The 23,941-nt window shown below is 45.3% G+C and overlaps 1 protein-coding gene across 2 annotated transcripts in view; it reads left to right on the forward strand.

Annotated features, from left to right (window-relative positions):
- Nucleotides 1-23,941, forward strand: part of LOC146172856 (cGMP-inhibited 3',5'-cyclic phosphodiesterase 3A-like) — a 309,367-nt gene that overhangs the window by 171,705 nt on the left and 113,721 nt on the right. The window contains exon 2 of one of the 2 annotated variants that reach the window (XM_084583823.1): nucleotides 19,660-19,758. The exons of the other annotated variant lie outside the window; for it this stretch is intronic. Coding sequence (XP_084439949.1) covers nucleotides 19,660-19,758 — 99 coding nt within the window. The remainder of the gene's footprint in view (nucleotides 1-19,659; nucleotides 19,759-23,941) is intronic. 2 annotated transcript variants of the gene reach the window in all.

Here is a 23,941-nt window from a genome sequence, read left to right on the forward strand (position 1 = left end):
TCTATACCTGAAACGGTACCATACATCGACATTGAAGTAAGGAGCTCTGGACGGACGAAAACATAATTTTTGCACGGCTAATTAATAAAATCAACAAGGTTACTCTGGGGGTTCATAAATATGGCGACATGCGAACACTACGCAGCGCCCTGTGTATAGTACGCTTCAATACGCCCTAGTTGGAGCTCTACAATACATGCTTTCAATGTTCACTGTGATTCACCTCTCTAGGGGCCCTCTCAGTAGCATTGGCGACGCTGCACGTATCTAGTAAAGGAGCCAGTGGTCGGAGGAACAGTAAACACGATCAGCACGTCCGGCCCAATCGCCGCGCCTTCTCACGCGCCGAGAATACTTACCGACGGCGACGCAGCGCCTACCGCGTCTTTCTTCGACGTCATCGCTCTTTCGCAAAATTGATGATGAGGAGGAAAGGAGGCGCCCTCTATCGGATGCGAGGAGCACGCTGGTTTTTGTTGCATTTCTTCCCAGCCAGCGGATAAAAAAAAACACTCCCTAGAGAGGAAGCGGAATACGTCTGGGATGAGATCCCCCTCAATGCAAGCGACCCCCAAAACCAAAAGGAACCTATTTACAAAATATTTAGCCTGCGATATGGCGCAAACCAATACGTGTCGACTGGGATGCCACATGTCAGTTAAGATGCGATGCACGAATGCGCTTGAAAAATTACAAAGATCCTTGGACGCTTCGGACGAGAGGGCATCATGAATGCCGACTGCCGGCTTCCTCTAACTATTGTCTACTTATTTGAGACCACCTTGGCAGAGTGTATTGGTTCGTTTTTTATTCAGAAGAATGGTATATGTATAGGTTCATCCATTGAACCGGTTCTCAGTGACCTTTATTTAGCCATGAAAGACGGGGCGTTAAACAGGTCTTTTCCAGGCAGCAGTGTGAAGCAGATCTTTAGATTTCTTGATGATTATCTTGGGATCGTAATTTTTCAAGCATCCTGAAGCCTTTGGTTATCACTCACGAACTGCCTATCAATGACTTCGTTAGGTTTTTAGAATTAGGATTGTATTTTGGCTCCAATCACGTTTGCTGGGCTTTTTAGCCTCGAGCCAACAAACCGCTTCTTCCCTTTGATTCTGCGCACTCGAAGTTGGTTAAGCGCAGCATCATTAATTCATGCTTCATCAATAAACTCAATAAATCGTGCGACCACAGGCTGCATGATAGTTTTCAAAACCAGACGTGCCGACTCATGCAGGTTGGATATCCCAGACGCTTTTATCCTCTGTGGCAGAGGACGTGCTAAAAAGAGAAAAAGAGACACAAATAAGAGACGAGAATAAAAAGATCGCTGTCATCCCTTACGCACATGGAATTTCTCACAATCTAAGAAAAATTGGAAGAATAACTGGTATTGGTGTTCTTTTTTCCGCTCCGGATCGCTTGACTAACATGTGCAAGCGTGTGAATGAATTGGGCCGAACAAGGATTTGTTGCAACATGAAACATCGCGATCGGTTCGTAACTTGTACTGAAGGCGTAGTTTACTCGATTCCGTTGTCTTGTGCCCGTGCCTATGTAGGCCAAACTGTTTGATTCCTCAATAAAAGATTACTAGAGCATAACTATAATGTGACAGAGCGGATATCAGGCCATCTTGGTGTTCACTGCCAGGATTGTAAATGCACACCCGGCTTGAGTAACACAGGTGTCCTGCGCAGGTGTGGCGACAAAACCACGCGAGAAATTATTGAGGCCCAGAATATTGCCAGCCTGAAAAATCGCCGTGTAAACACTCCTTCGATAGCCCTTCTAGATAAGGAGCTGCTTTTCCTATCGGGACCTGGGCGATCATAGCGCTCCTGCTTGATCTCTGTTTGCGATGTGGCTGTATTCTTTTTCTTGTTTTGGATGCCGGCTGTATATGTACTGAGGTATCAGAACAATAAACCGTTAGTTTTCAGTCAGCGCCTGTGTTTGTCTCACCTTTCTTCTTCCTGTGCGTGGTTTTGCGCTGTTTTACCTTGTGATGGCAGATCGTCCCGAGAAACGCTATCGCCTAGTGCCATATCGAAGGTTAGTGCTGGAAAGCGTAGGTATTTCTCCAAAATTTCATGCCAGAAAGAAGCTTCGAATGCTTTAATCCATGCGACAGAATTAAGAGAAGGGCGTTGAACGATCAAAACAAAAATGGGTATTTTTGGTCTATTACAAGCCTCACTGCTATAACTAGAGCGAGCCTGTGCGGCTGAACAACATAAAATCTTCAGCCATTAGCATCTAGGAGAACGCATGTTTTGTTAATGCAGTGGGAAAATTAAAAGAGGATGAGCACTAACAAAAAAAAAAGGCGATGTTGCAAAAAAATAAAGTAGGATTAACGACTGCACGGAGTGTTCTGTGTAGAAAGAAACGCTGAAATTTGATTTCATTATTTTTTTTTCTATGTACCATGTTTGAATTTCACTGCCAGATACAAATCCTCACTAGCACTTTCACTAGCAAAATTTCACTAGCAAAACGGCACTTCGCTCATGTTTCGTCCGGCGTTAATTAAGAATTCTGGCTCGCTTCGTCCTGAAATCTAACGAACGGCGAACTTTGAGAATCGGCCCCACTGATTGCTTCGGCATTTGCCCACCTAAAGATGTGCGAGGTATTTTCATTCATGATTTTTGTTTTCTGTTTGCTGCCATACTCTGTTTCCTCCCAGTGCCATTCAAGTCCGTACTTGTAATTAGCGGATGAGATGCAGACATTCTCGTTCATGGATGGAAGCTACAGAAATTTCATACAGAGTCTAAAGAAACTTTTGCAAGCTACTGCCGGCTTCTTATCACTCCTAGTTTCCGGTTGCAACATCTGGCGTGTACACCGACGGTCGTGCCATTAAATAAATGATTCTGCCCAGCGATGTTGTTTACATCTTTAGTGGAAGGGCTCCTTTTTTTTTTTTTTTTGTCGGGTTTCCTTAAAAATAAAATATATCTATTCATTCAAAAAGGATGGCTCTGCCACGAAATCTCAATGAATATTGCTGAAGACGAGCTCTCTAAGTGCGGTCACGAACATCACCTAGCTACTGCCTTCTCGCTCCAACGCTGAACAGACCATAATTTTCTACACGTCAATTTTCTATACAACACAATGCCTGATGCACAATGCGCAGACTATAAATATGCCACTGGATGAATATTTTGTGCATCATGGACAAACTTTTTTTTTTTTTTTTCAAAACTGCCAACGTTTCGATCGTGCATTTGTCTGGCGTAACGAGGGCTTACAGATAGTGTCTAGTACATTGACTTCAAATAATGCTTTGACATCGGCGACCGTTCAGTATATTTGTTACATCATTGCCATTTGTACGGGGCTGCTTGATCCGAGGTGGTCGAGCAACCTTTGGATTACGGCCATGATCGATCTTTCTTGCTTTCCTTCCCAAAACATTGTCATTGTTAAGAGTTATTTCCACGATGAATGGCTAATATATTTTAGCTATATTGCGCCAAAATACGCGCGGTTTTGAAAAAAAAAAAAAAAAAAACGTGCTCTAAGCCACGCCTCTGCACCGTCCGTAAATGCCCAGTGGGAAAACTATATAAAATTTCCTCTTGTCACAGCAGAAGTACTGTTTTTTTTTGTTTTTTTTTTTTTTTTAAATTGGCAGAATTTTTTGTAGCTACAACAGGAAACTGCAACAGAACTATAGAGTACGGAAAAATACTGCAGAAAAAGAAACCACGGAACTGTAAAAGATACTCCACTACAGATATACTCTCTTGTATTTTTGACGCAGTTCTGTAGTTTTTCCGCCTAGGTTATCCAGATAGTGACATCATAAAGAGCTCTTCACGTGACGTCAGTGCCCGAGTTCGTCTGTGCGGCTTTAGGTTTCCGTTAATGGCTACATTGCGCCAAATGGGCTAATTTACGCCTTCTCTAGTGATTAAAATTTCAGTTTTTCTCCCTGGCTACTACCTGGATAATTCAAACTTTTGCACATTTAATAGCAAACCCCTTAGGGATGGGAGATAAAGTTAATAGCAAGTAGAGACAACCATTATTTGCAAGCTTTGCTATCGTGACAGATGGCGCGCGCTGGACGTCCCCGTCACCAGGGGGGGTGTGTATCGACGGTATAGTGCGCTCGCGTTGGGAGCCTACACGGGCTCACGGCATCGCATTATAAAGACGCGCTTGTGTAGGCTCCGTATTCGAGGCTGACGCGGCGCAAGATCTGGGGAACACCTAACACCGAATGCACTTTCTCCGTGAAGACCCCACATGCTAAACCCCAGTAATGGCGTAAAACAGTTGCGATTCATGATATGACTAATGTGAAAAGTCATTAAGGCGTTATAGCCAATTGGTCATGGCTGCATTTGGCATTGGCTTGTTATGCGAATTGTGGGTTGGATTCTTGGCTATGACTCGGATTCGAGATATGACTAAAGTTGCAAGTCATTATACAATGTCATTAAGGTATTATAGGCGATTAATCATGATTGGATTCAGTATTGCCTTGTTATGTGGCTTCTAGATTGGATTCTTGGCTATGACTTGGACACAGGCTATAGATAATGTGGCTAGTCAATATGCAGTGTCATTGATGCATTTAGCCAAGAATCATGACCAGATTTGGTAATTTGTCTTTTTGGCTTGTTACTTGGCTTTTTGGCTTTGAATTTGACTTTTGTTCACGCATTCCGCCTCTGTCACTTTCTGTGCACGCCACTTTTCGCCTTTACACAACATAACTGTCCGACAGCGGTGCACTTGTTCAAACTAGTTTGAGCTTGGGACATTAAGCGGAACCGTACCGGCTGTGAATGCCATTCTCCTCACGTGGCGCAACACGCACTGAAATTTTGTCATTACCAGTTGCTTTCAGTTTGTACACTGAGCGCGTGTTGTCTTAGTAACCTTAACAAAAACAGGAATGCACGGCGAGACGAAGCTGGACTTCCCAATCCTTCGACTCAATTCCCAGCTTTAAAGTTTAGCGTGCCAAACGTGTTTATGGCTAGAGTTCGCTAAAATTGCTCTGCACATAACACTGTTTCCTAGGTAACCTATGTGCAAGTTAATTGCGCAAATAATGATTTATTTAAATATTTATTTTATTGCTTGCAATGTGCTCGTCGATTGAAGACCAAGTTAAAAACGCAAAGTTTGATGGTCTCTACGCTGTTTCTTGTGTTGAATCAAAAACTGATTATTTATTGTTGAATAATAAAAGCTGAATTTACACTATCGCTTCTGTTCTATTTGACTACAAGGTGGCGCTATGGCCAAATAACGTATCTACTTTTATCTTGCGTTATGACTCCTTTCAGCACCTGCCTCATTTAGTACCAAGAGCAGGACTGAATTAGGGGATTCTGTCTTTGATGATCCGGTTGGCAATCATGGAAACTCAGTGTTTTTAAGAGGAAACATTTGGAGCTTAAAGGAATCCGCAAAACACAAAGCGTTAGTCGTGGTTTCAGTTTCGCTGGTTTTGTTCGAATATTTATATAAAAATAAGTGTCGCTTACACTCAGTTAATTTTAAAGCCTGTGCAAGGGTGGAGAAACGAGAGTTCCTGAGGTTTTTTTTTTTTTTTTCATGTTGCTATAGAAAGTGAAAATACAGGTTGGGTTATGCTAATTTAAAAAAGTGAACCTTTTCCCTTGGTTAGCGAGAAAGTCATTTTCTTGGCATACTATGCACTGCATTTTATGACTTCTCATTCGCCACCGCTAGCTTGTAAATATGACAGCATGATGACCTCGACCGTCACTTGCACCTGTGTTAAGAGCCTAAAACACTGCGCTGTTTATTACAGATAAGCTCCCGTCGTTAACAGGCTTCTCTTTCCTTGCGCAATGCTAGAACGGATTTATTCCTTCTCTTGCTTTGCCGCGCACGTCTTCTACACAGCATCGCAGGAAGAATGCAGAATGGCTTCTGAGCAAAGGGTTTACACGCGCAGTCCTCGCGCAAGAATTGCGCTCAATTGCAGCTCAGAAAAGCACGCTCATATTAAGAGAGTTCCGCCTCTTTCCGCAAGAGCCGCTTCGAGTCGAATACAGACTCGCTATAAAGGAGAAATCTTTGTTCAAAACACAAACTTAATGCCATTTAGGGTCACCGCAGCGTGTCAGGAAGACGCTACGATAAGACTCTGCATACACCTGGTAAGCAAGTTACGACTCAGGCTATACGCAATTCCCTGGACGCATTAAAACCGCCGCTGCATCGCGCGGGCAGTTTCGCGAACGGTATTTTCAGCGGAGGTCCGCTGGACGTCTCTAACGCGCCGTGGCGGCCCCCGCTGAACACAGCACGACGGCGATGCGGCCGCTCCCCCGTTATAAGGCCCCGCTGCGTTCGCTCCCCTGGTCCCTTAGCCGGCAGTTTATTGTGGCGCTGCATAATTCATCGATGGCGTCCATCCGCGTCGGACCTCTGGCAGCAGCCGCTTCTCCTCCGCCTCTTCCCCGCTACCCCCTGTCTCTGCTTTTAAAGAGAGTGTGGAAGCTGAGAGAAAGGGGAGAAGAACAATACAAAGAGGACACGTCAGTCGCTGTGTTTCGAGTGAGGATGGAGAGAGGCGTGGAGACAGGCCTCGAGAGGGCTCGTGTAGGACGATGGAGGGCGCCATCTGGAACTGGGCTGGGAAAGCTAAAGAATTTTTATTGTCTTGATTCAGGTTCTACTTCATTTCCTTGTCGTGTGCCCTCCATTCGTTCTTCGTTCTTACAGCTTGCTTTAAGTTCATTTCAGGTCAAGGACGTCTTCATTTAGTTTGTGTGGAAAGAACGACTCTATTTTCAACAAGCCGATGGTTCCGATTTGGCTGGCAGACGTTTCGCACTTTTCAGGTTATCTCTACTGGTGTTACAATCGCTAGAAATAATCTCTCAAATATCGATGTCGAAATAACCCACTGTATAATAATCATAGGCGCATCCTAAAGACTCTAGGCCGAAGCGTTTTGTCAGTTTGATTTTGATTTCCTTGCGATGATCATATAATCTGAACCAGATGCACTATCCCTTAGCTGGTCCGTTCTCTTCCTTTCATTCCTTTTCATTCTTGTAGCCTAGCTGTTCACATAGCTTTTCGTTCAGTGAAGTGTTTCAAAACATGCCATTTGTTATTGAGCAGGTGTTTATTTGCTTATTCATGTTTAGCGCAATACACCCATGTAATATTTCATTGGGAGTGGAAGGCGCGCCTCTGCACATCAGTCGTAGGAATAAAAAGGAAGGGAGGAGCATATACTTGGAGCAACGCTAGTCAGCCGATGCTAAGACGAGTTTCAAAGTAGATCAGACGCCATGAACTTGGATGCAAATCAACTCAGCGCAGTAATTTTTTTAGCAACGTTAAAGTTGAAACGAAATTAAAACTATTATAACTTATTCTAGTTTGCAGCGTTTTGTCCGTTTTTGGAGCATGCGTAAAACAAGACAGTTTACAAAGGGAATTGTCGTTGAAGTTTCACTTTTGCCAATGCTAATCACGCGTTGCTCTGCGCACTGTGAAGTATAGGTAGGCCGTGTTTAAGCGCAATGGCCATTATACATCATCTTTTCTTAGCCTTCGTCTCTTTGATCTGTTTCATTTTTATTCCGTTTAGACCAATAACGTATTATCTGTACACTCAAAAATTGCATCCCGCAGCGCTCTGCGGCTGTTCCTGTACGACATTTCATTGTGCGCAACACGGCGTTCATTGCCCTTTCTGAATGCGCCACCTATACTCAAACAAAATCGCGCACTTAAAGGTGGATTTCCGTGCTATAACCCAGTCTTTCCAGAAGGGTGGAGTGAGTTACTGATGCACCCTTTCTGGTGGTGTGAGTTGCTGATGCATCCTTAATGTGTGCAGCAAGCAGATCTCCGCCATTAAAAGGGTACATCAGTATTTTGAGGTGCCCTTTCCGGAGAGTGTGTTACACTGTAAACAAATCGCACCCTTAAAGGTTCATTTCGTGTCTACAACTCACATCCTCCGAAATAGGGTGCATTGAAGTACTGATGCACCCTTTTAATGGGCGCAGCGCTGCATGCTGCACACAATTAAAGGGCGCATCAGTACATCAAGGCACCCTTTTCTCGAGGGTGTGAGTTATAGACAAGCAAGGACGCGATTTTTTTTTTTTACTGTGTAGAGACGCGGAAACTGATGTAATTTCTTTTACAGTGCACTTCGTTGCCTGACGTTCTCTTAACAACATTTCGTTCCGCGCAACACGAAATTTATTACCCTCTCTGAATGCACCTCACATACTACAAACTAAATCGCGCCCTTAAAGGTGGCATCCGTGTCTACAACCCACAATTTCCAGAAGGCGGTGCAGTGAGTTATTGGTGCACCCTTTCTGGCGGTGTGAGTTACTGATGCACCCCTGATGTTTGCTGTAAGGAGACACCATTAAAAGGGTGCATCTGGAGGATGTGAGTTTGAGACGCAGAAAGTGGGGTGATCTTATTTACAGTGCACCCCGTTGACATACGTTCGCCTCGCGTGCGCTCGTCGTCTGTGGCACTCTGTTATCGAATAAATCCCGATGCTTTTCAGAGGTCAGTACCTGTTGCTGGTTGGCGTTGGGCATGCTTTCGTAGGAAGTGACATACAACTGTTGTCCTTGCTGCTGGTGTTGCTGTGAGTGCTGCTACTGAGGCGTTGAATGATACATGCCCAGAAGTATACATATATATAGAAATATGTAAAGATAAGGTAGGGGCGCACAAAAGAAAACAATGGTTTATTTCCGACGTTTCGGCCGGGGCCCGGCCTTCGTCAAGGAATGCGAAAAGCAGCCTATGCTTTCCGCTTAAATACATACACTATCGTAGGACATGTGACAAGTAGTTACACTGTAATGACAATAGAATAGAACGCGCGTACAACACAAATAATGTATTGTCAAAAAGGTTACATCATTTCATAATGGCGCGTACGTGGCGTTCATGCAGGGCAATTTCGGCATGACATGCAGATACAAAGCAATTGCACACACAATGTCCGCTCACATGCGCACAAGGTAATGATTAACGAGTATTGCGTCGTTTAGGATATTGCCAAGAATCGTGCACAAGTTATGTAATCATCTTTTACACAAAAATATGCAAAATCCACTACACGAGGCGTAGTAGCTGGTGTAACATAGAGCAAAATATATTTTTATATGCTGACATGTAGAAAGTTCAGATCAAGTTCACTGGAGCACTCTTTTGTATTAAAAGCGAAAACATGTAAAAACGTAAGCACAGTCAGCCACCTACACCTCTAATCACGCTACTTGGGAAAAAAAAAGATGTTTTCCCTGGATTTTCATTAACAACAGAAGTAACTGCATTGAATTTGTAGATTAAAAAGAATTCTTGAACCTCTCTTTCATGATGATATTTAAAACCATAATCCAGTATTGTGGCTGTAATGTTGTCAAAAGAATGGCCCGGAATCGCGAAATGTTTGGAAAGCGGAAGGTTAGGCAAGGTTTTAGCATGTGATCTGTGGTTGTTGAATCGTAACCTGAACGGCAGTTCAGTCTGTCCAATGTACTGGAGTTTGCACACAGAGCACTGGAGCTGATAGATGACATTGCTACTGTCGCAAGTGAATTCACCTTTTATTTTACAGTAAAAGTCTGGTGCTGTGCTTTTCACTACTGTAGTGGTGATCACATGATCTCGCACCTTACAACGTGGCTTTTTGCAAGGGCGGCAGCCAGTTGAAAGAGTGTCAGTCATTTTAGATTAAGTTAGCAAGTCGTGCAAATTTCGCGACCTTCGGTATGCGACACGAGGTAGTTGTGGGAAGATTTGGGTCAAGCGACTGCTCTGCATATGAATATTGTGATGTTTTTGGAGAATGCCGTTAACATTTGGTGCTGACGCACAATGGGTCAGCACTAAAGTGGGGTTCGGTGATTGTCGAGTATGTTCATGTGAGCTAAGGAGATCCTTGCGGTCCATTACATCGGCGCGTTTTATACCGCAGTTATAATATTGGATCTGCTACATGCCACACCAACGCCATTTACCATTCCTTCGTGCCTCACTTAATGCAGAACCGCATGGCTGAGGCGTTAGTTTCAAGAACATGAATTTTTTCATTAAAAACGCTGTAAAAGCTAATTTTGGTGTTCTGAGTTGATGTGATAAAACATTAAATATTTTCGATTGAAACTATTGTATGTGCGCCAGTGTATTCTGCTTTTCCCCGTAATTTACTGATGTGATATTCCCACTCCCCTCTGCGGCGCCGAGCCCTGGACCTGGCGCTATTGAAAATAAATAGATCTTTCATGATGTGGCATATGACGAACATCATTCTTTCTCGATATTCTTTTTACAGCGCTGTCGAAACGCATTTCGCTTTAATAGTTTCACTGCGGTTTTCAAGAATTTCACTTTGTTGGCATATGTCCTTCATCTTAACCATCCTGTTACAGCGTTAACTCACAAACAGATTCTGTTAACTCATAGAAAAAGTCTCTAAAGTATTTTGTTGCTCTTTGGATATTGTGACATATTCCACCCTCAAAGGCCACGGCAGCATTGCTTGTGCAGTTCGTTCTCAATGAGGTCTGAAGCCGCAGTAAGTGACAGTGAATATTTAGGGGCTATCAAACTGCGTCACATTTCTTGCCATGACTGGCTCATCGTCTTATCAAAAAGATTGCACGCATCATGTTCGCTGTCGCGCAGTAATTTGCATACCAACTAACTATGATGGTGATCGTATAAATTTTGATCGCGTGTACAGTTATCACCCCCCCCCCCCTCCCCCCCGCCCGCCTAAATGTCCCTCATCACAGTGATAAAAGTTTGCTCCATTTATGGCGAAACAGTATATTCACGAAACTCGCAGGACTCGCGCTCTTGCTCACTTGAACACAAGAACAAGCAGAAACACAAATAGATGCGACCAACGGACAACAAAGGATGCAGCTGCAGCTCCTGCGGCCATCGTTACTGCATGTTCCAACTAATATTTCTTTTTACTTCGTCCCATTCGTCATCAACTCCATCTTTTTGTTCTTCTTGTACTCACTTATTCCCAACCCGAGCGCCGTCCTCATCCTCGAAGCCTGCGTCCCTTGTGTTTCCGCGGTCTGTGCCGCTTGTTCTCGCTCTGTTCTGCGGAAACGCTTTGGGCGGCGGCGACACTGCCATCATTCCGGCCGCAGTACGTCCCATTGTGCGTTCGTCCCGGGAGCCGGCGGAGTCTCCGGTTCCTCTTTCCTATCCTGCGCTCTTGTCCCGGGAGCGCCGAGCCTTTCGCTCTGCCACCTCCCTCGTCGTCGTCGGCTTCTGTGCGGTGACCCTCCTTCTACTGCGCTGTCCCGCTCTAGTCCAGGCCTGCCTTTAGCCACACTGTGTCTCTGTCGGTTGCCGTTGCTGTGGCAAGAGGAAAAAGGCTGCACGCAGGAGCAGCGAAGCGTGAATTATAGAGGAGTCGTTGTCGTTCCGGCGAGCGAGTTTCGCTTCACTCCGTCCTTAGGCCTTCCACCTTCTTCTCCCCTCATCCTCTTATCCGTACGCGGGTCGCGGGCGTCCTCAGTTTGTCTTTTCTAGTTGAGCTCGGGCAGGGGGAGAAAACTCTCTCTCTCTCTCTTTCTCACTCCCGTCCTTCCCTCTTTGCCTCGCCTCCTCTCTGTCTCTTGTGTGCAGTTGCCAGCGGTCTACCTAGAAAGGTATATCGATGTTGTGTCACGGGTCCCTTGAGTCTGAAGAAAGAGGATTTGGAGAACGAACTCGGCGGGCTCATGATGTTTTCCGATCAAGGTCCACGGGCGCTTAGAGCATCATTTCCGTTTATTAGAGCTATTGGAGCCGCGTCTATACAGCCGGAAGCGCAGTTACTTGAGTGTGGCTCGCTGTAGTGTAGTGTTCGGCACGCCGAACGCTGATGGCGTCACGAAGCCTATCTTTGCTCGAGGGATGCGAAACTCGCCGAGAACTTTTTGGGGGCAGCAAAGCAGACTTCCAGCGGTCAGCGATTTACAGAGCCGACGCCTGATGCTTATTTGGTCGACTCGCAATACAGTATTGAGTGTTTCAATCGCTTGCTAACTCCCTCGTGCATGTGAACCACACCGGCCGGATGTCGTTCCCGTGTTGCACTAAACTCATCATGGCTAAGAGTGCCTTACCTAAGCATGCGTTGCAAAAAGTAAGTAAAGCTCTAACCAAGAGGTTAGTGAAGTTAAGCAGTATCGAGGCAGGCGAAGCCGACAAGCGTTACTTTCTCGGCAGACTACAAATCCGAGCCTGCCAAGCAAATCAACAGCCAATCCGACTTCCGACGACCACGAGCGGATATATGCCCTGCCTTACAGAAAAAAAAAAAAAAAGGAAATCTCGCTGGCAATTTTAGGTTGCCTATGGTAAAATGGGATGAGTGTGATAGATGTAGGTGCTTCTTTCTCTTTACATTTTTAAAGAGGGCGAAGTTCACATGTATCGCTGTGCGAGCCCGATATACCCCTTGTAATGCGCTAGGGCAGTTTTTTTTTTTTTTCGAAAAGTTTGGCTCAAGGCATAAGTTGAGAAAGGGGGATTGGGATACAAGAGACAGAAAGTTATAAGAAGGAGGGAAGTCCAGTTGCACTTAGGTATTCGCAGAGGTTGGCGGTGTAGTGGTTGTCCAATGTCCACTTCTCGTAATCACAATTGCGGTTCCACCGCAGGCCCATCTTCATGAGTAGCCCTTGTCTAACTCGAGCCATTGCTGGACACGTCCACAACAAGTGGCGCACATCACAGACCTCTGTGCCACAGTGAGGCACCTATCAGCCACTGGCAGATCTTTATCATGCCAACGATGACGTACAGTGTGGTCAGAGCCGCCCTTGCCTGAATCCGGCTCACTGATACCTCCTCCTGCCGAGTAAGATTACGGGGGAGAGGGTGCGAACACGGAGGAATGAGAGCGCGTGTTCGCTGGCGCAAAACTTGAGAACCGGAAACGTGGGACAGGAACGGATCTGGGGGAAGAGGGGAAGGTGGTGGATCGCCTGATGTGTTTATATACGTCATAGCATCCGCTTAAATATTATGTGGATCGCGAGCTTGGCCGCGAATCCAGTGTATGCGCACAGCACATGGGTACTTTGAATAGAGCAAAGAAATGGACTGTGTTATTTGGAATGTGCGTCGAACGGCCTTAAGCTGTTTAGGGGCAGTGAGAGAGTCGGTGTAAAGATGAAGTGCATTGAATGTAGAAACGGGCGGAAGGGAATAAATGCCATTGTAAATGGCTTCAAGCTCCAGTGCCAGAGAGTACGTGCACGTATCTGCGGTATATGTCACGTGAGAGTGACATATGCCACGGATAGGTGCACGTACCCTCTGGCACTAGGGCAGTTCAAAGGGAATATTAAAAATTACAGGACGAAAAGAAAATAGGGATTATTCATCTCTTTTCGTCGGCCCCATTATTTACTTCTACCACAGTGCAAGCTGGATGATAGTATTGTAATTACGTGTGAAACGCCCATCCCACTGAATCTGTTTTTCGGGGGTACGATAATGACACAGTAACTGGCTCAGTTCAATGGAGACACCTCAACCGTGCCGTAAGCGAAAGGAGCAAAGTAGGAGTTGGTGAAGAAAAAGAGCGCTGTAGTGTACTCCCAAATGACGGAAGCCGCTAGGAAGAAAGTAAAGGCGCGGTAACTCTCTCATTAAAGGGAGCTGAACGCCGAAGTGCTTTAAGGAGGAAGAGCTCAAGAAGGGGGTGTAAAGGGTAACCAAAAATATGTCTGCACGGCACACTAAACTTTCAGGACGAAAAAAAAAATGTTCTCTTCTTCGCATAGCTGAAATAACGCACTCTTGTATGCTCACTGCAACAAGAGTGCGGCTGCAACATTCTACGACGATGACAATGTATCCACTTACCCCAGGGAGTGTCAGCATTCATCGCCCTAAAGCAAAACAAGGCTAGGCGATTTTAGTCGAGAGACGCTCGTAAGATGAAAATCCCTGGAGCAATAGAGCCGGCACAACATATTCGCTTTCTAAGACGTGAAGCGATCGGAAAGGGAAGATGAGGCGGGCATGAGAGGGTCGGTTTGCCAGAGGGAAAGGTTAGGAAGCGAGAGGAGTGAGGGAAAGAGGGAGGCGAGGGCAAACATGGTAATTGCATTTAATCAAGCTTAAGGAATCGGGCCTGCAGGTGGCGCTAATTAGCCTCTCTTGTGCTCGACTCGCCTCGCTGCAACTCTTGTTCCATCGGGCTCGCTCCCCCTTTTCCACAAGGCCTTCCCCACTTGTCCCCTTCTTCCCCCCTCTCTCGTCCGAAGTGCGCCCCGCGCCGCGCTTCTGTGACTCCTGTACACTCCTGGTTCGATTTCTGTCCCTTATACTGTTGGTGGCGCTGTCGCTTTTTCTGTTGTTTCCCTTGTCGCCATTCCTTGCGTCTTGTTTTTTTTTTTTCTTTGCTTTCGCTTTATACACTGGTTACACCGTTCGTGCGTCGACCGTGTCTCTGAGTGGGAGACTCCATTGGAGACTATCGCGCTTGGGACGTACTTAAAGGGAGCTGGTCTGTATGCATACACTGTGTGGGTGTATGTGCGCGCTCATTGCTACGTGTGTGCTTGGGCAGGCTCCTTCCCGCTATGTATCCACTGCGGGCGGACTCCGATAGCGAGCTGCCGATAATCTTGCGGGCGAAGAACGAACGTCCCAAGGCTCGTCGGGGTATTTCGGGCCCTGTGTAGAGGGGGAGGAACCGGTATCGACCGACCGACCAACCATCGGTCGCCTGTTCGCTGGGCGCGCCGGGTACAGGCGAAGAGGTTATGGCGCTAGCGGAAAGCGTCGGTGGAATGTTTCTTGCTTGTTCGTTTGTTTGTTTCCCCTCATCTCTTCCCGCTGCTGGTACATCGTTGATGCTTGCTTTACTTTCGGCATCTGTGGAAGACAGAAGGGTCTTGATGGTTTTTAAGCGCGAGTCTCTTTTTTTCGTTCGGCTAGCCAAGGACTGGAGTCTTGATCCTGGAACTGAAATGGGGAAGCGAATGGTTTATCTCTCAACGCGGCATGCGTTAGGCTTGTGAATAACCGAACACGTAAAGTTCTTAAGGGGAGAGGGACTGACTAGTTTAATCTTTTTCACAGTAATAGTATAAGTAATAAATAGGTGTTCTTGACTCTCTTTGGATCCAGGTAGAACGAGAGGAAGAAGATGATTTACACGGTATGAAGGAGCACTGAACAAGGGTAAATGGGGCACGTCTCAGTTCGCGCGTCGAGCCAACGTTTCGACAAGTGGGCTTGCCTTCGTCAAGTCCACTTGTCGAGACGTTGGCTCGACGTGCGAAATGAGGCGTACCCCATTTACCCTTGTTCAGTGCTCCTTGACTCTCTTTGGTCATTTATATTACTCTCACTTGTCGTATGATGATTTTGGATGCAAAAACAAAGCAAACAAAAAGAATGCGAGGAAAATATGCAAGTTCGACTTCCGGCCACATTTCGATGGCGGCTAAATGCTGATATACGCCTGCGTGCTCTGTGGGGTCTCCGCACCCGGGCAATAGAATTTAATTCGAGCCAACAACCAGGGCGTAACCCACAAGCAGCTTCCAGAGATGAGCCCCCATGCCTGCTGCTGCTTCCGACATATTGCGCACCCGATTATGTACGCGTATGCATTCCTCCAAAGTACATCTCGTTTCGAGGATCGAATTTCGTGAAAAAAGTGCGTGTCGCAATCTGCTCTCTGGGGTAATTCCATCTGAAACACGCGACAATTAATGATAAAGAGGACACAATATATATGCGCTTGGAAAAAAATTAGCTATGAGCGCACTTATTTCTAAGCTCTTGAACGCCTTTCTTCCTTTTCTCGAAGCTCATTTAAAAACATGGGCAAAATCTTAGCCTTCAGCTCTGTGCGGACGGCCTTGAACGAAGCAGCTGCTCTTCTTAACGCCTCGGAGAGTTGCAAAGGGGCCCTCGACAACCTGGCGTCGAGCACTCGCACTCCACCTTGACAAGGGCCAGCGCCATTAGGGCCGATCGACGAGGCATAAAATTGCTCGCACGGCCGTCCAAGGGGAGAGGGAGAAAAAGCGAAAAACAAAAAACAAAAGTGAAGTTGAGAGCGGATTTACTGCCGCTAAACTGAAGTGGTGCAGAAAAGAGGAAAAAAAAAAAAAAAGTCCCAAGCTGAAGATAGGTCGGGTGTTTGTGAAAGTTTGTGTTCGAAGGCACTGGTTCGTTTAGCTTTAATTATGTGCAGCACCATGAACGCGACCCAGTGCGTAAGGTCTTTACCTACGGAATACAGTATTTAAAGCGTTTTCATCTTTCGAATTATTGCTTGTGAGGGCCAGAGAGAGTGAAATTGAATCTAAGGAAAGGAAAAGGCTCTCGTTGCCTTCGCCCGAGATGAAGAAATAGGATTGCGTTCATAACCCCACCTATTCCTTTCATCTCCATTGGCTGCCAAGCATGACAACGACCACGGCTAATCTATAAGTACAGAAATGTGGTTCGAGGACGTATTGACTGACTCGGTAATTCATTGACTTGCTGATAGACTAAGTAATTGGTTTACCGACTGACTGAATACCGATTGATTGATTGATTGATTGATTTATTGATTGACTGATTGACTGACTGACTGACTGACTGATTGATTGATTGATAGTGATTGATTGGTTGGTTGACTGATTGAGATTGATTGATTGATTGATTGATTTGTATTTACTTTTTGCATACCTTTTGTGGCACGAATACCATCTGGATAACAGATAGAAGCTATCAACTCATTTTCACGTTGTACGTTTTCTGCGGAAATTTGCGGGCCGATTTCTTCGAGGTCAGGATCATCCTTGACTTCTTGCAGAGACTGAAAAGGGAGCAAGCATGGGAGCCAGTTCAGTGAGGTATTGTCCAAATTACGATACAGCTCCTTAGCCAGCCTAAAGTAGACGTTAAATCCCGAAATTTTGCTTGTTGCTATCACTCACAAAATTATCAAGCAGCATAGCTTCGCCAGTGTCGTGTGAGAGGGTTTTACGGTAGAACTTTGCCAGTCTGCCAACATAATGCATTGTTTCACTGAATGAGTACGGTATTTGCTTCCTCGTTCCTTTTTGTTTTTGTATTTGTGTTAAGAGGTGTGATGCGCTGAAATTCGTTGAGCTGGAAAAGGCCTCCGTGCGATGCAATGCGCTGTCAAAAAAAAAAAAAAGGGGGGGGGGGGATCAGAGGGCGGGGATTGCCTAAATATTCCCGTTCAAGTGGTATTTAACTTTACAATCTTGTAATAATATCGTCTTTAAATGTTCTACTGCATTGAATGGTTTGGTCTTTAAAATAACCAGTACATCGGTGCCGAGTCACTGAGTGTCTTCGCTTGGAGAGAGTGTACATTGGTTATCGTGACGCTTATGTCGGCGTGTTTGCGCATGTTTCGACAAATAATATTTTTTTTAAGACACACATTTCTAAAGACGGCCTTTATACTCGCTTTGCCTTCTTGGTTTTGCTTACCTCCCTTTCATTGTCACGCTGCACGTACGCCTCTCATTTCCACCGGCTTTCCCTGTCGTTTCCTCTTGCGATCCGCAGAGGGCGTAAAGTGCACACTTCTTCAGCATGTCCCACGCTTGCGACTCCCTCACTCCTCTAGTTGCACAGTAGGACGACACACTGCTCGTTCTGCGTAAACGCTGACGTATCTTGTGACGCAGCATGTCCATAATCACAGCACGGCAAGGTGGAACGGCAAGGCCAGCACTTGTTGGCAGCTATCTCTACTCAAGGAACGAAGCACGCGCTTGGCCCACGAAGGAAAAGAAAAATGCTTAGTTTTGTAATCGTACTACGAAAAAGGTCCTTTCTTTACGTAAGCACCGAGGCTACTTCTCGGTTCGCTAGAACCACACAGGTACACTAGTGAGCATTGGCGGGGGTGTGAAAAAAAAAAAAAAAAAAAGAGTGGGCCGGTACGGGCTCGGAAAAGGAAGGCTGTAGGAAATGTCGGCGCTGGCACTCGAGGAGTGGTTCCTAAAAAAAAAAAAAAGCCTCCAATTTCAATGAACAAGTGTCTTCAGTTTGGCGACTCGATTGGTTCAAGAGCGAGCTGACGCTTGCTACGGCATTGAAATAGACAGTGTTCCCGGTGATTAACAGGAGCTTGCAGCAGATTCATTTTTAGTTCGTGAAGATCTATAATGTCATATTATTTGAAGGAAATGCAATTCTCGAACACATAGCCTACAATTTAATATTTTTTATTCGCGTGTTACAGAGATGCCAAAATGTACTTTAAAAAGTTCTTGGCAAGCAAGACAGCCATTGTCTCGGCCGCTCCAAAGCAAAGCTGATACCGTAACACAACGTGTGCCGCTCTGTATCATAGGGAAAGGTCTCTATTAGCGTAAGCGGGCTTCGCAGGTAGGAATAATGACTTGGCTGTACTAAACAAGCAAGAACTGCCAGCGAGAACCTACCTTGCCGTTCTCCTTGCCATACCTCGACTGTGCTATCGACACTTCGTTCAGCAGCTCGGGTGCTAGCCTGCTTCACTTTACGTATCCTTTAGGTCGGGGAAATTTATCGCGAGATACCCGTCACCCTCTACGGCGGTTCCTTCACAAAAGACTAATTTACGGCCTCGAAGTACTCTCAGGGAGCAGCACAGCCTCGAAATGACTTTCAGTGCCTCCTTTCTTGTTTTCGTTTTGCTAAATAGCGCAGCAGTAGCCTGTAAGTTAGAGAGGCTTGTGACATTTCAGCCAAGTGACACATTAAAGTCCCTTTCTTTGTCGTATATTTATGCAAGGTTTCGTACGAGAAGAATCGCTCTTGTTTTGGCTTTCACGAAACAATGAAGCAGGAGGATAGAATGCGCGTTTTTATTACAAGCTTTTGCATTCTTTTCTGCTGTTGGCTGTTTCTGACCATTTGCTCCATTTGTTTATATCACGGCAGTGAGGACGCCTGCGTGTCACAAATGAAATTGATATCTGCCCACATTAGCCCAAACACCGCAGGTGCTTTTATCAATGTGCGCTTAGCAGCGGTTTTTATTGTTCTGAGCTTATGATTCCCGTCATTATACCGCCATATTTCGGCACAAATACGCTGCAAACCAAGCAAAAAGAGATCAATTAACTGTTGGGTCATTGATCTACATGTGTTTTTTTTTTTTTTTTGAGTGTCAGAAGTTAATCTCGCAACAAGGATACAAGCTCACCAGAAGTAACATAGACATTACCAAGGGGGTTCGTTTGAAAACGAGTAGTTAACGTCAAAAAGAATTTAGAACAAGTAAAATAAAAGGATGGTTTCCAAGATACATGTTGTGTAGTTTCAGTGCCGTATAAGTTACATTTGGCGCTACCGGCAGGATGGAAAATTACGTTCTGCCCGGGAGGCTCAAAAACTCGTTTTATCCGCAGCTACTTTCGAAAACTATAAAAATGAGAGCTTCGAGGGAACACACATTATATATATTTAATCAGACGGCAACACAGCATATGTCTCAAAAATGAACTATTTACGATGTAATTCATTCAAGTTTAAGCTACTCAGGGAAGCTTCGAGGCCTTAAAGAGAGCGTCTTTTGCGCAGTGCACTGCTGCTGCTGAGCATTGCTCCATTCCCGAAGAGTCTTTTTTTCTCACCCTGCCTTCTCTTGCCTTCTTGCAGAATTTCAGAAGAGACAAAAAAAATCGCACGTTCCTGGATTCCGAAACCACTCGAAATCAGTACTCTTCCGAGTATCGAAGCGACAACTGTATTCGACAGGTGGGTGTGCCTTCTACGTGCACGCATCCCTCTCCGCTTTCGGTGCTCTTTCGCCGTGTTCTTTTGACATGGGCCACTTGGCCTTATGCCTATGGCGTTTGTGAGCAATAAATCATGCCTTTTAAAGGTGACCCTGGTAGCATGGTCTACAGCAAGTCCGGGCTTATAAAATAATGCCCATCTTTTCAGAGTAATCAAGGTTAATACAGCAGCAACCCTAATGTACTCAAGCTCTTCCCCCTAAGCCTCGTTTCTTTTCTGTAGTCTCTATATTGCCTTCATTGGCCTCATCACTAACGCTGTCCAGTACACTAGGGTCAAGCAGTTCTTGCCACATGGATACGGTGCAAAAACCTGACATTGTTTCCTTTGTGGCCACACACAAACGCACGCTCCTTCTAGAACCTCAGGTGACACTACTGACCCGCTGTTCTTAGCTGCACTCTTTCTCGCTTGAGAGTGGATGCTTATTTAAGTTTCCAACGTACAGGCGGCACTACAATTTCTAAATCCCGGGTCCTCGGCCGCCTTCTGCATCGTGGTTTTCTCATATATAATGATATACGGTATCGGTGCAGACAGCCAGCAGTTTTCTTCTGCTGGTATTCTTCACAAATAAAACTCATTGTTTTTGGACGTTTATTATTTTCGCGTACAGTACAGGCACGCGCCTCATAAAGCGTTGCATGATGGTATTTCTTATTATTTAGGCCCGCACTGTAGGCACCATCTTCCGCTGAGCACTAAGTTTCGTGATATATAGTGGCTGGAACCCTCCCCTATACAAAAAGAAGGTAGCTTTGTTCTAATCAGCCGAGCTGATGATGAGCTTCGCACACTGAGTTAGCACTTAAGTGAACCTCAATATTAACATGTCTTATTAACATATCTTAATAATTACAGGAAAAACTTCAACACTTTCGGTCTTTTCATTTCTTCCTGAACAGCTATTATGGCGCCATGCTTAAGAAATAACGTCGAATTATATGTAGCAAATATCTCAACATTTATCGAAACAGAATAGCATGAAAGGAATGGTAGTAAAGAAGACGCTCTTGTTATTTTTTCTTTTACATCTGAGATAGTTTGGTGGAGAATTGGAGATAAAGCATATTGTTATCCGAGTGGGTAATATGTTTGCAGTGTATTAAAAAGAGCAGAACGGGGACAGAATCAGGCGAAAATCTATTAGCGACTGGCAGAAAGAATGAGAGCAGCTCCTTATTTGGAAGTCCTTACCGATAGATCAACACGCTTCTCATTTATTTGCGCTCCGGATGCTAATATAAGAGCTCGAAAACATTCATTAGCGCAAACTGCAGCAGGTCTATTTCTTCGTTTATTCTAGATTTTCTTCATAATTTTTGCATAGCCGAGAGGAGGTTTCAGAAATTCCCAAATCGATTTTGGTTAGGTGCTCGTTGTTGTTTTTTATTACGTTGTCTAACATAGAAATCATACTAATAATCTTAACTCGCCATCAATGTTTATCTCGAACGAGAATGGAAGTTTCGTCGCAAGAGCGAAGATGATAATTAAACTTTCATGGTACGCATAGGTGAACTGTCTCCTTGCTATAAGTGTTTCCAAATTTGCGTGGCCAGAAATGAGACCTCGAGAGCTGCGCGTCCATACCGTGTCCTTTTATAGCTTGAAATTATGCCGCGTTGCAGAAACTAGGACCCCGTCTTCCACTGTATTTTTTTTGGTATAAGTGAGGCTCTGCCTCGCTTTAGCGGACATAAAATGCTACGAGAGACTTTTTCATTAATTAGAGTGCTTGGAAAGATGTTTCATCAGGCATGGAGAGATATTTGCGCTTGAACTTTCTTCTTTACTTCCAGCCCGGAGGGGAGGAGGGCGCTGACAAGCCCTGATTACCTTTCCGTCGGTTCAGCCGGCGCCCTGGTGACCTTTACATCGTGTTTTTATTCCATTTCGAGCGAAAAGTAATTACGCTGCTGTCAAGTGTAAAAGTGCACCCTTGCATTTAACTAGGATGAAAACATGTTGACTGGTATTCTTTGAAAAGTATGTTGTCCTTGTTAATCGTACACCTGAGATTTAATATCCTGAAAGGGCGTTTATTTATCCAGTCAAATCTTAAGCGACCGCGTGTTTAGGCTCATCAGCTTCCATTATAACTATGTTACTCGAGATAACGCGTTATGGTGACATCTTTGTCTTAAATATGCCTTTGGTGGAATATTTTGGGAAATCCCGCAAAGTAGAGTAGATTTTTTATAAGGGAATATTTACTCATTACTCATTCAGGGAAGTAACACAGCTTTCCCAGAAACTTCGTAGTAAAGTAAGAATTCGTCCTGGTCCGAAGATCGAACCCGGAACCGCCGAATGTTTGGAGCAATCGTTCTATCAGCTGAGCTAACCAGGACGCTGAGCACATCAGATGGTAGGGCCCATAAATATTCGACCAACACCGTTTGGTTTGGTTTGTGGGGTTTAACGTCCCAAAGCGACTCAGGCTATGAGAGACGCCGTAGTGGAGGAATCCGGAAATTTGGATCACCTGAGGTTCTTTAACGTGCAGTGACATCGCACAGCACACGGACGCCACTCCGTTTCGCCTCCATTGAAACGCAGCCGCCTAGGCCGGGATTCGACCCCGGTTCCTTCGACCAACAGCGTTCCCACTTCGAGTTACTGATGAGTTACTGAATTTGCTCTCGCCCTACCGTCTGATCTGTCGTCCGTCCTGGTTAACTCAGTTGGTAGAGCGATTGCTCCGGAAAAGGCGGCGGTCCCCGGTTTGATTCCCGGACCAGGATGAATTCTTTTTAACTACGAAGTTCCTGAGAAAGTTGTGTAGCTTTCCTTTGTAGCCGTATGGCGGCGCTTAGGTGGATGTCAACGACTAGCTGTTTCATTATTATACATACAACTTTGTATAGAAAAAATATTTTAGTCCTATTTTCTAATTTCATTAACTTCATTGCTCATTCTTGTCGTAGACCGACCATGCCCGTTTCTAAGGCCACACCGCATTGCACGTCGTAGCCTGCACGGGGTTGGGCTTCGCCGCAATATTACTTTATTAGAGGAAAAGCCAGCTTCGACGGCGCTTGTTAAGGTGCATGCCACAGTCCAAAACTGCGGTCGTGTCGTTTTCTCGTCTCTGTTAGTTTTCAATAACTGGTCTGGTGCTTTACTTCCGAAATATAACTATTGCACGAGCTTTCGATGCGTTGCTACTTCAAAATTTAGCTTGTCAATATGAAGGGTATCTTCGAAGAGTTGCTCACATAATTGTTGCTTCTCAGACCGCAGCTAATAGTATTTAGGCAAAATCCTTTCTTGACTCATGGGCATACATGGCAGTAATTGAATTACAGTAATGGAATTACTGTAATTTAATTACTTTTCTCGGTACTTTGTAATGTAATGAATTCCTTCTTCAGGTTGATAATTTAGTAATGTAATTAATTACTTTTTGGCAGTAATTTCGCAGTAAAAGTAATTAATTCCTTTCGAAATTACTTTTACTAAAATGCGCCACTACTCCTTCAATAGACGACGAAGTAGAGTGCCGCGAAAGCAGGAACGGCGTGCGGCAAGCGAAGCCAGCGTAACGGATCGCAAAGGGGGACAGAGTTGTGCAGAACAGTGCGTCTGAGACCTCAACCATTCTCCAATCTGCAGGATACAAGGCGTCAAGGGAAGGCTAGAGAGATGGTGCAAGAAGGCTGCAGCTGAGAACTAGTTTGGAGCGCGGCGTACCGGCGCTCCCTGTTGCGTCGGCTAGGGCACAATGGTGCCTGGTTACACTCAACACCACGGGGCGAAGGAGGGTTGGGGGAGATAGGCAGAAGGCTCCATGACGTGAGGCACCGTGGCTTGAGCATTACTGAGCACTGAGAACAGATGTGCCGACATCGATTCTTGGGACTGCGGAAGCAATAAATAACCTAGCTTCTCGGGCGCTTCAAATGGTGGAGACAGCTCCGGGCCAGCAAGACGCTGGGTTCGCCGGCCATTTCAGGACCGTTCGACCATAATTTTTTTTTATTTTTTTTTTTTCTGTAGTCTTGTTTTTGTAATCGCACGTACTGTAGGAGAGGGAGAAGGAATAGCTCTCTGGGACGGAATTTGGCGGGGAAACGAAAGAACGTGGGCGCTTCGCGTCTAGAGAACAAGTTGTTTTGCTTACTAGCTTCGCTTAGTT

The sequence above is a fragment of the Amblyomma maculatum genome, chromosome 11 (genome assembly GCF_055883805.1).
Source record: "Amblyomma maculatum isolate TAMU_Amacu chromosome 11, ASM5588380v1, whole genome shotgun sequence".
NCBI classification, from domain to species: domain Eukaryota; kingdom Metazoa; phylum Arthropoda; class Arachnida; order Ixodida; family Ixodidae; genus Amblyomma; species Amblyomma maculatum.